Source organism: Pezoporus wallicus, unplaced genomic scaffold (assembly GCF_028554395.1).
Source record: "Pezoporus wallicus isolate ANWC-B61680 ecotype Strahan unplaced genomic scaffold, APGP_CSIRO_Pwel_v1 contig_7892, whole genome shotgun sequence".
Lineage (NCBI taxonomy): Eukaryota > Metazoa > Chordata > Aves > Psittaciformes > Psittacidae > Pezoporus > Pezoporus wallicus.
Genome location: NW_026641897.1, coordinates 221630 through 232437, shown reverse-complemented (window position 1 = coordinate 232437; position 10808 = coordinate 221630). Strand labels below are relative to the sequence as shown.

At 44.3% G+C, this 10808-nt stretch overlaps 1 protein-coding gene across 5 annotated transcripts; it reads right to left on the bottom strand.

Moving 5' to 3' along the window:
• Positions 1 to 725: 725 nt before the first annotated feature.
• HIF1AN (hypoxia inducible factor 1 subunit alpha inhibitor) lies at positions 726 to 10542 on the bottom strand. 5 transcript variants are annotated; one of them, XR_008974446.1, is made up of 9 exons: positions 10339 to 10541; positions 9071 to 9321; positions 7740 to 7888; positions 5653 to 5798; positions 5069 to 5175; positions 4621 to 4684; positions 4272 to 4382; positions 4092 to 4180; positions 726 to 3119 (listed from the first exon to the last, which is right to left on the bottom strand). XR_008974446.1 is itself a non-coding variant. In XM_057425716.1 (8 exons), exons 1-8 carry the CDS (start codon positions 10510 to 10512, stop codon positions 3075 to 3077), a joined length of 1047 nt encoding a protein of 348 aa, XP_057281699.1. In that variant the 5' UTR covers positions 10513 to 10542; the 3' UTR covers positions 726 to 3074. The 5 variants fall into 5 exon arrangements, 3 of the variants coding, with proteins under 3 accessions (XP_057281699.1, XP_057281698.1, XP_057281697.1); XR_008974445.1 differs by lacking the exon at positions 4092 to 4180 and adding an exon at positions 3514 to 3817; XM_057425716.1 differs by lacking the exon at positions 4092 to 4180 and having other exon boundaries at positions 10339 to 10542.
• Between the last annotated feature and the right edge of the window lie 266 nt (positions 10543 to 10808).

Here is a 10808-nt window from a genome sequence, read left to right as displayed (position 1 = left end):
CCTGTCCCCCAAGACTGTGAGAGGACAATGCCAGTTGTGGTAGCCCAGGTTCAGACAGTTGTCTCTCCCCCACACTACACCAACATCCCTAATCTCTATTCAGGTCTTCCCCATTTTACTATATGTTAGAAATTTGTTCAGATTTAGCCGACGTTTCACTGATTGCTGTAGAGTTAATATTACCATAAGATAACACGTGCTTTTATTAGGTAGAGAGGACTCCACCACCCAAGGCTGCTAACATACAGCAGAGGTACACAAACAAAGCCTCCTGCCCAAAATCTCTTTGACCAATGTCTGAATTGGATAAAGGACAACATTGAGAACAAGGTAACCCAATAGATAAGCAGCTGATAGAATACATTAGACAGGATTGTGTAGTTTGCTCCATCATTCTGTCAGTGACCAGAGCATGGTGACTCCATTAAGGTCAGCAGGGAGGGAAATGTGTTCCCTCCTCACACACACTTCTTGGTGACAGGGTTCAAGGATACCATCTTACTCCCAGCTTTCGTTTCAGGCTTAGAGAAGTAGTATGGGGAAAGTTGTGAAGACCTATGATAACTCAACTGGTATTGCTGTTTTGAAGGCATAGCTGGAGACCAGCAGCTTTCACCAGTGAAGAACATCAGTGGAGTTACTAGAAACTACTGAAAGGTAGCTTTATACATGCATCTCTCACATAGCTCTCATATACAGCCACTCACAAAATAAAAGCCACACAGTTTGTTGTTCAACATTGGTTGTATTTAAGAACTACACTTCAGAAGGTACCGTGTGTTTGTCACGCCCCACCCCCTGCACACATACCCCTAGCAGAGAACACACAGCTTCCGAATACCATGGCAAGGGGCATTGAAAGCACAAGGTGAAAAGGGAAGGGGCAGGGAGTCAGTCCATCAGTGCATTGTAAATGAGCTTTCACGAAATCAAGTGCAGCAAAACCTGCTCAGACACTTTAAGAGTTAGACCTTTGGCAAATAAAGAAAAAAAAAGCATCCTAAAGTACCATTCTCTCTCCACATGGGATATGAACTCCCACCCTGAGCTTCAAGAGCTGATGGTGTCTAACAAGTAGTACTGGTGACTACTGTGTGTTAACAGCACAGAGATGAGATTTCATTTGAGCATCTTTCAGCCAAGGGCATGTGCCCAGGATTCCTGGGAAGGCCTGGCTTTTGGCAAGAGTCAGCAGCTTAGCCTTTTTTCTCACCTGCCCAAAGGCTGAACACTGATAAGTATCCAGCTGAGTGACCTTCATCTGGGTCTAACCACAGCTCTGGAGAGTCTGCAACAAATAACATGGCAGTCATGACTGGGTGACATAGATACATTTCTTAAACAAGAACCCTGCACATGCCAATTACAATTCATCTGTTCTGACCTGCAAAGCAGCGAGAAAACTAGCCCTTGGGACCTCCTGTTTAAGAAGCCTTTCACCTTTGCGCAAGACAAGCTCACTGCAAGTGGTGCATGAGCTGTCCCACCAAAGGATGGAACATGAGGCCAAAGACACTTCTTGAGTGCCATGTTCTCAATGCTTTTATCAGAATAATGTCAGAACAAGCCTCAAAGAACAATAGGAAAAATGCTGGGAAGTCTCAACAGGATGACTTCCCCACTATTCCCTGGGATGAGATATATCGGCTATGAAACAGCTTCTTTCACCTCTGGTTCTTGGGACCCATTACAACCGCATCAAACATACAAGACCTTTGCACCACCCCCTAAACCAGGGACAGCAGTGCAGCACACCTCAGGGAATAAAAAGCCAGTCTCCATATGAGTCTAAGGCTTTTGTCTGCAAGAGGAGGAAGAAAGCAAAATCATTTTTGAGGGTCATTGCTAAGAATTCTTAAACAGAGGCTTGTCTGGTTCTCCGGTCACTTCCCAGCCTGCCATGTCAAGTCCCAGAACACAAAAAGGATCAAGATAAACTTAACCACATTTAAACAGAAAGCCCTGACCTCTTTCACATGACTGTACAAGGAAGGGAACCACACACTGGCATGGAATAACTGATGGACAGGAGCCACACATCATCACACAAACACGCGCATCTGTGCGCAGCCACACACACTTGAGTTCTTGCAGTTTCAGTAAAAAGGGCACTTTCCCATGTTACTCCAAGGAGCCAGCACCCCTGGTGAGGAGAGAAGAGAGGCTCTGTACCTGTCTGATGCTGCGTTTTGACGGTCTAGCTCGGCACCCCTGGGGAATTTAATTTGAAAATAGGGCTTAACCATTCAAGACTTGGAGAGTGCCTCAGCATTAATGCATCCCTCTTCATAATGTATATCCCCCTTCAACCACACTGCAGCTTCAGAAGAGTGGGAAAGAAGCCTTCACTTTCCAGAAAAAGCTGTTGGAAAGGAGGTTTATCTAGACTCCTACAACACAGATGTTATTTGGAGAGCATTGGATTTGGTGCTCACACACTAGATGAATTCACTCTGATCTCTACCCTGTACTAAGTCCAAAGCATGGATATCCTAAGTTGAAGAAATCAAAGCATTTGTGCAGTTGATCATCACACACAGGCTATGTTTGTTTCCATTTTACAAAAAGGTGCCAAGAGTTGAGCATGGACAGGTCCTCTAACAACAGAGGACTTTTAAACCTGTAATACCCATATTACATTCACTGCAGGCACCAATCCACAAACCCAACCAGGAGGTCCAAACCCCCTGAGGCTGAGGAAACAAGATCACGCCTGGTTCCCCTCCAAGGTCTTCTTCAAATGCCTGAAAATCCTGAAGCAACACATCCAAATGCCAGAAATCATGCTCCTTGTTGTGGCAAACAGGGCAGAGGGAGAAAAAACAAGTTAGCGAGCATGAATCCAGCTTCCAGCAAGTGCAGACTCTTTCTTGGGAGGTTCGGTTAAATGAGAATGGAGGATGAATGGGGTACTAATAGTTTTGCAGTTCCAGTAGCCCCCTTTACTGTACTGGGGCAGGGATAGGTCAGGAAACCCATCAGTCTGTTAAGTGCTGCGTGCAATACTAGCGCTCAGTATCTTCCATTGCTTGTGAACAAAGCAGCTCCAACATCAGTCACCCGGCAGCCAGGCATTAGTCATATCGTCCCTTAATCATCATATTCAACAAGGGACCCACCTGTTCAAAGCAAAAACAAATCATTAGCTGGGACAGATATACTGCCACGGCAGCTGCAGAGCCTGCTCCCTCTGCAACCTTATGAGCTGAGCAGCCCAGGACAGAGGATATCAATGCACAAACTGAACCTAAGGTACACCAAATCAATTTTGAAATATCTTCTACATAAAACACTGGGGCACCCCTGAGCAAATCCACAAATACCCTACCAAAACTGCAGGGTTCTCTGCCGACACCCAACTTTTTCCACCAAAATACTGCATCACCAGTATTTGTTTGAAACTTTTCAACTTTCCACCCTAGATTTGCAATTTCTCAGCAGATGCTATTTAAAGGAGCCAGTAGACATCAGGGGTTGCTTTTTGCAGGGCAGAGAAGGAACATTCTTACTTACTGAATCCTCTCTGGTCCTTGGGGTCACTTGGAAGGAACGCTAGGACTGACGATTTTGCTAAGGTTTTGTTTTCAGTCAAGACCACTCCCATTTCTCAGTACTGTCTGATCACTGAGGGAAGTTCAGCATGCTATGGCAATAAAACAATCTCAGGGGAGAGGCACGATAAGTGCGCCAAAGAGGAGTTCCTGAACAGTGGTAAGGTTACAGACCGTAAAAACATTTCTATTCACATCCAGATTTTCCACTTTCAGATGAGCAGGACATCTTCAAAAGCATACTTATACAACTTCAATCTGTTTTTCTGAAATACCAGTTGGTTAAAATTGCAAAGAATTCAGAGATGACTGAAGCACATGGCTTAACAGAAGAGATTTATCTTAGTCAAAGAGACTTGGATTCAGCAGGTAAAACAGTTTTGATAAACACTGGGCATTGTTGCTGCACATAAGGCTAAGCAGCGTTTGGGAGCAACACCTTCCTGGCAGTACCCAAAGCCAAAGTACACCTTTCCCCACATACAAGAACAATTACACATTGTAGAGGTCCTCTCCAGAATTATAATTTAAAGAGCTTGCCTTTTTGCAGCCAAAGGACCTTCTGAAGACAGCAGGAAGAACCATTCACAGCAACAGAGCAACCCTTTCTCCTACCCTCACTGTGACACCTGCAGAGCCAAATAGTTGGCATCTCGAGTTCTGCAATAAGCCATAATGATTTCAACAGCAGTGACTGTATGTTGGCTTTTTTTTTTGTACCTCTTGTGGATTTCCTAAGGCTTCTCCCAACATCTTCTCAATGTTCCTCATTATCGCCACTTTCTGATGAGCCTTTAACGGATACTCAATTCTCTTTGGGGTTGGGGCACCCTGAAATATCAAAAATAGCTCATTGCAGCTTCCTGAATTAGCAGATTACTCCACCTTCTCCCAGCCACCTAGTTCTTCACATAACACTCAAAAGGGAGAAAGTAGCTTTCAGCTTTAAAGCAAAGGATTCGGTGCAATTAAGTTCTCATACTGACAACACGTGCCAATACATCTCTACCTGAAAAAAATCCCCTGGGACAGAGCTATCCAGGCTGCGCAGGAAGGTGCTTGTACTCACCTTGTACCAGAAGTTCACAGTGATGGTAATCCCCCCATTCAGGAGAGACTCAATGTGGTGCCACCTGCATGGAAACCACACAGAAAGGAAAAGAAACTATTGCTATAACTTATAGTGAAATACCTTGGATGGATGAGTTCAGACAGCACTAGGCAAGCCTTGCCCTATCAAGACCTTGGAACTTCTGGAAAGCTCTCATTATTTAAATACAGATCCTTTTCTTGTACATGTTAGTGGAGTATTTGCACAGTAATGTGGTGTCAGGAAGAATTACCACTCCCATCTGACAGATAAGAAGCAGAAAGAAGATTGGCCCAAGATATCATAGAAAATATCATACTTACTGAAGAAGTCAAAACAAAATTGTCTAAGAGCCAACCCAACACTTTAAGCAGAAGGCATTTTAAATCTCTGTTTGCTGGTCACTGCATCCCACCAGCCTTCTTACCAGTACATAGGTATGTATAGCACATCCCCTGGACCCACCACCGTCTCATAGCCAACCACACTCCGGAAGTTCGGAAACTTCTCATAGTCAGGATTGTCAAAGTCCACCTAATAGAAGAAAACATTAAGAAACTCAGAAGAACTTACTGCAGTGACAGTCCTCATTACTGGCTCTCAGCATCAAACCATCCTTATCTTCCCTATATAGCTTTTACATTCCCATTCGTGTCTGAACTCCACTCCTCAAAGTACCACCAACTTAGACAGGGGTCCTGTAATTTGAGCAAATCTGTGTTTGACCAAGTGATTGCTAAAACAGAAGAAAGTAGTAACTGCAGTCCAGTTGGAATATCAGTAAGGAGATGTTTACAGCCCTAGCACTTGCAAGTCAGGACCAGACATATACTGAAATACCACTAGTTCTTCCAACTATCCTCAGTGTATTCACCAGTTAACAGATCTAAACACAGGTTTTGCAAAAGCTCAGCCAGTGGTGTGTGGATTTAATTTCAGTGTGGTTTCCTCCCATCCAGCATCTTCACAAATGCCCTTTTTTGGCATGGAGAACAGATCTGCTACTCTCACCTGGCTCTGTCTGTCGCAGGGATGGTGCACAGGATAAGGGTAGAGGCATTCAAACTGATCAGGAGGGAACAGGATACACCTCTTATAACCCTTAATCTGAGCAAAGAAGTTCTGCTGCTCATCATAGTGAGCTGGTGTCACATTCCCTATAGAGAAAAGATGATAAACAAGACACTCAATGTACAGGTATGAAAGATAGAAGCAAGTTATGTTCCTTGCTAAAGACAGCAAATACACTCCCACATATTCTGAAAACTAAACAAGGAAAATGACCACAGGAACATAACAAACTGATCACTGTATCAGTCAGCCTTCATTGAGCAGTTGCTACTCCACTTAATTTCCATTCTAAATCCATATTCAGCAACTTATGCTCTACCATATTAAGATTTCCAGCTTGTTACCATGAACAGCAGATGCTGAACATTGACTGGAAACTTTTTCATAAAACACTGTTTAGATGACAAGCTGTGGAACAGACTTTCAAAAATTATTAGAGAAAAGGAGTCCAACAGCCTGATTTTAGAAAAAGTCACAGTAGTTTTGCAAGAAAACAAGTAAACAAATTTCTTTGTCACTGAGCTCCCAACAGCAGCACCTTCTCAGTATGATTAACGGTTCTGAAGCTTGGCTGTCAATACTAGATCTTGAATTTAATCAAACCTTTAAATACAGTGCTGCATTTTGTCCCCATCACATTTTGCAGGATGTCTGCTAATTCAGATATTATTCTTTGAGCTTGCTCTTCATATGTGCTTTCACTACAGAGAATTAAGATAACATTTAACCCATAACTTCCCTAAAGAGATCACACAATTGCATGCTCATGTAAAGACACCCCATTCTTTAGCACACACGAGTTCAAGATTCATTTGTTCTTATGCATAAGCTGTTGATAACAGGACTTTAGTGATCATGTTATAACCTTTAAGGAAGTGCTAGTGCAGCACTTTTATAGAATCATAGAATAGTTAGGGTTGGAAAGGACCTTAATATCATCTAGTTCCAACACCCCTGCCATGGGCAGACACACCATGTCTGTAAACCATGTCACCCAAGGCTCTGTCCAACCTGGCCTTGAACACAGCCAGGGATGGAGCATTCACAGCTTCCCTGGGCAACCCATTCCAGTGCCTCACCACCCTTAAAGAACTCCTTTCTTATATCCAATCTAAACTTCCCCTGTTTAAATTTTAACCCGTTACCCCTTGTCCTATCATTACAGTCCCTAATGAAGGGTCCCTCCCCAGCATCCTTATAAGCCCCCTTCAGATACTGGAAGGCTGCTGTGTTAACTTTTCTCTCAGCTAGTAAAAGAAGTGGCAAAGAAACTCCCATAAATTAAAAATGACTTGTTGCAAAGGGGAAAAAACATCTGCTGTGAGAACTGAACAGTCAAGAATGGCTAAGTAATTACAACTGGACAACTGTAACTGGATGTGACAGCCATGTGATTACAGGCCATCCCACTTCACAAAACTGTGTACACTCCTTACCCAGGTACTGCGATTACTTTCTACTGGAATGCTCTCCTTGTCAACAGTGTAGTGGTACCTCTGAATTCTAACACGCCTATAAATCAGTCTTCACATGGATTTAGAACTCCACTCTATTCAACCATTTTTAGGATTTATCCATCTTCAAGCTCCCCAGTGCCCTCTAACCTTCTTAGAAGAAACTCAGCTCTTAACTGAAAGAATTCCTTCCCACAGTGTACCAGCTCAAAGAAGAACAAATGCTTCACAGAATAATCGACACTTCCTCCTGTGTAGACATTCAACATGCTAAGAAGAAGCTCAGAATAAATTACCAAAAACACAGCTTTACCAGCATCACACAGAACTTTTCCATAAGCAGACAATTCATGCATTCACAGTACACGCCTAGGGAAGCACAGGCTATTTCTTTGGTTATTTCCACTCTGTAATCCAAGTTAAGTTGTGACAGCCCAAAGCTTTAAACCATCTGCTCTGAAGGAACGCTTCTAAACTAATGGAAATTCCATCTGAAAGACCTTCTGGAACTGAAATATAGAACTGCTGACCAAATCTTTGCCCTTTCTCCTCAGCGCAGAGGAAAATGCTTACCTTCCATGCCAATAAGAAGCAAGTTAGAAGTCAGTTGACCCCAACCACGTTTCCCTTGCTGCTTGTTAATCCAGTTCCAGTTGAAACCAAGGAAATCCACCACAATCTTCCTTCCAACTGTGTCATTGAGGGTTTGCTGCAGATATAGCCTGTATTTTCCCAGATAAGCAAAAATCAAGTTTTGTAATGAACATAAAGACCTATCTCTGCATCTCTTTAGACAGATCTCCAAGCAAAGGGACATAATTCTCAAGATTCTGTTCTATCACCACATACCATAAACAGCTCTGGAAGGAAAGAGCTTCAAAGAGTCCGCAAACTTTGCTGAAAGACTTTTTGGTACAGAAGGGAACAGAATTCAGTTCTGCTTGAACAATCACAAGGGGAAAAGGTCATTTTAGAGCAAGAGCAACTCGTTTGCAGTGCAAGAGCAGGATACTGTAAACAGACTGGCCACTCTCAAATATCAAACACACTCATGAATAACCCCCACATAAATACTACCACTTTAACTCATCTGTGATAACAGTTACTTCTTCTGCTACAAGTGTGTGAGACCAAAAAAGGGCTCAGGAAACTCAGCACATTTCAGTATTGAGTTACTTTAAAACCATGTTTATGTTTAGACATAGAGAATCAGCAGAATCAAACATCTGTATTAGCAATTGCACTATTACAGACTGTCTGCAATGCTGGCAGAGAAATGCATTTTTAAGCTCAAGGACTGCTTTTTCTCTTCGAAAAAGCACACCCAAAGGCAAGAAAGAAGAGAAAGTCACACATGAGAAGTGGACACAGGCATTGAGTTGCTTCCAATTAAGTATCACTAAGTCCTTTTAAAGGGCTGATAAAGTTAACTGAGGGTTTAAGTACAATTGTCAGTAGTTATATTCTGTGTAAATGTGAAGCTCCTCTCATTATCTTACAGCTCTGTTAGTAACGCAGGCTATCACCACCACCAAACACAGAGCACATATGCAACCTTTCTCATGTTTCTGAAAGAGGGTTGGCACCAGCTGCCTTGGTATTCTGTAAAACAGGCTGAGTGCTAGGGCCTGTATCTTTTATCAGATACCAAACTCTGTCAAAAACAAGTGAAGCTCAAGGCCTTCTCTATGCAAACCCTGCCTTGGACAAAAAGGAAAGAGAAGGGAAAAAAATAAAAATCTCTGAAGGTAATGTGAAGAGTTTGATTAATTAGTGGGATGACTTTTTTAATCAGGTAACAAGGCTGCTGTCAACTAGCAGCCCTGCAGGATCAACACTCACTAAAGAGAAACGTAACCCCTACTCAGGCTGCAGAAACAAAGAAACCTCCACACATCACTTACCTCTCAGCACTCCCTTTCTGTTGAATTTCTTTGAGTCTGTCCACAAACTCAGCAAACTTCATCTCTTCCCTGCTTGATTTGGGCTTGAAGTTCTTAAAATTGGCCATCTTCTTCTCATCGTAGTACAAGAACTTGTGTGTGCTGGCACTATACACTGAGAAGTCCCCATTGCCAATGTTTTCCTGGAGGTAGTCCAGGTCCCATTTCAGAGCAGGATAAACCAGATTCGTATCTGTCAGCACCACTGGCTCCTGGAGAGAAACAGGAAGTCTATTGATTCAAGTACCTCTTGAACTTGAGAACGTTCACATTCATTACTACAACCACACAAATGCTCTTTGAAAACAAAGAATTGGAAAAGGTGTTTACAGTAATTGGATACCTTGGTCTGGGAGTAAAATCAAGCAAAACATGACTGGAAGCTCTAAGGAAGTGGTGGCCTGCTCCCACAGAAAACTCCTGGTAGCAATGGGACAGATTCCACTACCTACTTAGTTAATCTCTAACACATGAGGTTAGACAAACACTAGCTGGGAACAGTTTCTGCTCCTGCCACGTAGCAAGGAGATGCAGTATATTCTGTTTGTTTCCAGCCTCAGCTATGAAGGGATAAATACTGACAAAAAGGTATCCCTGAATCCAAAACCAGCACAAATTTCTTTTTTCACAGGGGATCACAGCCAACCCAAAACCCTGACATTACCCCATCTCTTCTACACAAAAAAAAAAAAAACAAAACAGAAACAAACCAAACCCCACAACACTACAAAAGAAAGAGAAAGGACATCACCTATCTCCTCACCTATACACAGTTAACAACCTAATGCAGAAGGACAGCTGTTGTGTTTCCAAGGTGTGCATGCACAGCTTGCTTTCTTGCAGGCTTTCTTTAAAAACAAAATCATACACCAATGTTACCAGAATGAGACTGAGCTTATCCAGAACCAATGCAAGACCTGGTATTGCAAGGCAACCCTCACACCTGTGGCCACTCTCGCTTATAACATAACAAACATGTGTCCATACACAGTATTTCCACAGTTTCCATCCCGACAACTAAGCACTTAAAGCAAACGTTTCCTGTAAATTTCAGAACTCAACTCTGCAGCACCACGAAGAAACGTTCACTAAGAGAAACGTGCCAGAGGCGAGTACCTCCGGGACGGCATCCGGAGCCAGGAGGGCTGACGGGCAGGGCTAGCAGCCCCCACGCCGCCAAGCACAAGCCACCGGCCCAAAGCCGGGCTGGGCACCGCTGCTCACCTCACCTCGTTCTCGATGAGCTCCTCGGCGCGGGGATCGCTGTGGCTGAGCCGCGGGATGGGCCGCGTCTCGAAGGAGTAACGACGGAACTGGGAGTCGCTCCAGCCAGGCCCTGCCGCTACCGCCGGGCCCTCCCGGCAGCCCGGGGTCGCCGCCGAGGAGGACGAGGCCGCAGCCATCGCAGCCTCCACCGGAGAACCCGGAACTAGAAAGCCGGAAACGGAAGTTGGCCGACAACGACAACTCCGGAAACGAGGGGAGAGGGCGGGAGGCTGTGGGGCACCATGGAGAGGGGAGGAGGGAGCGGCGGCGGCGACGTCGGCGAGCAGCGCCCCCGCGCGGGCGGAGATTGGTGTCCGTATCTGCTCCCCTCCGCCTGTTGGCCCGTCCCGGGGTTTTGGGGCATCTTTGGATCTGGGAGCGCACGCGGGAAAAACCCACTGCAGGAATCAGGCGGGATCGCTGTGCTCCTCGT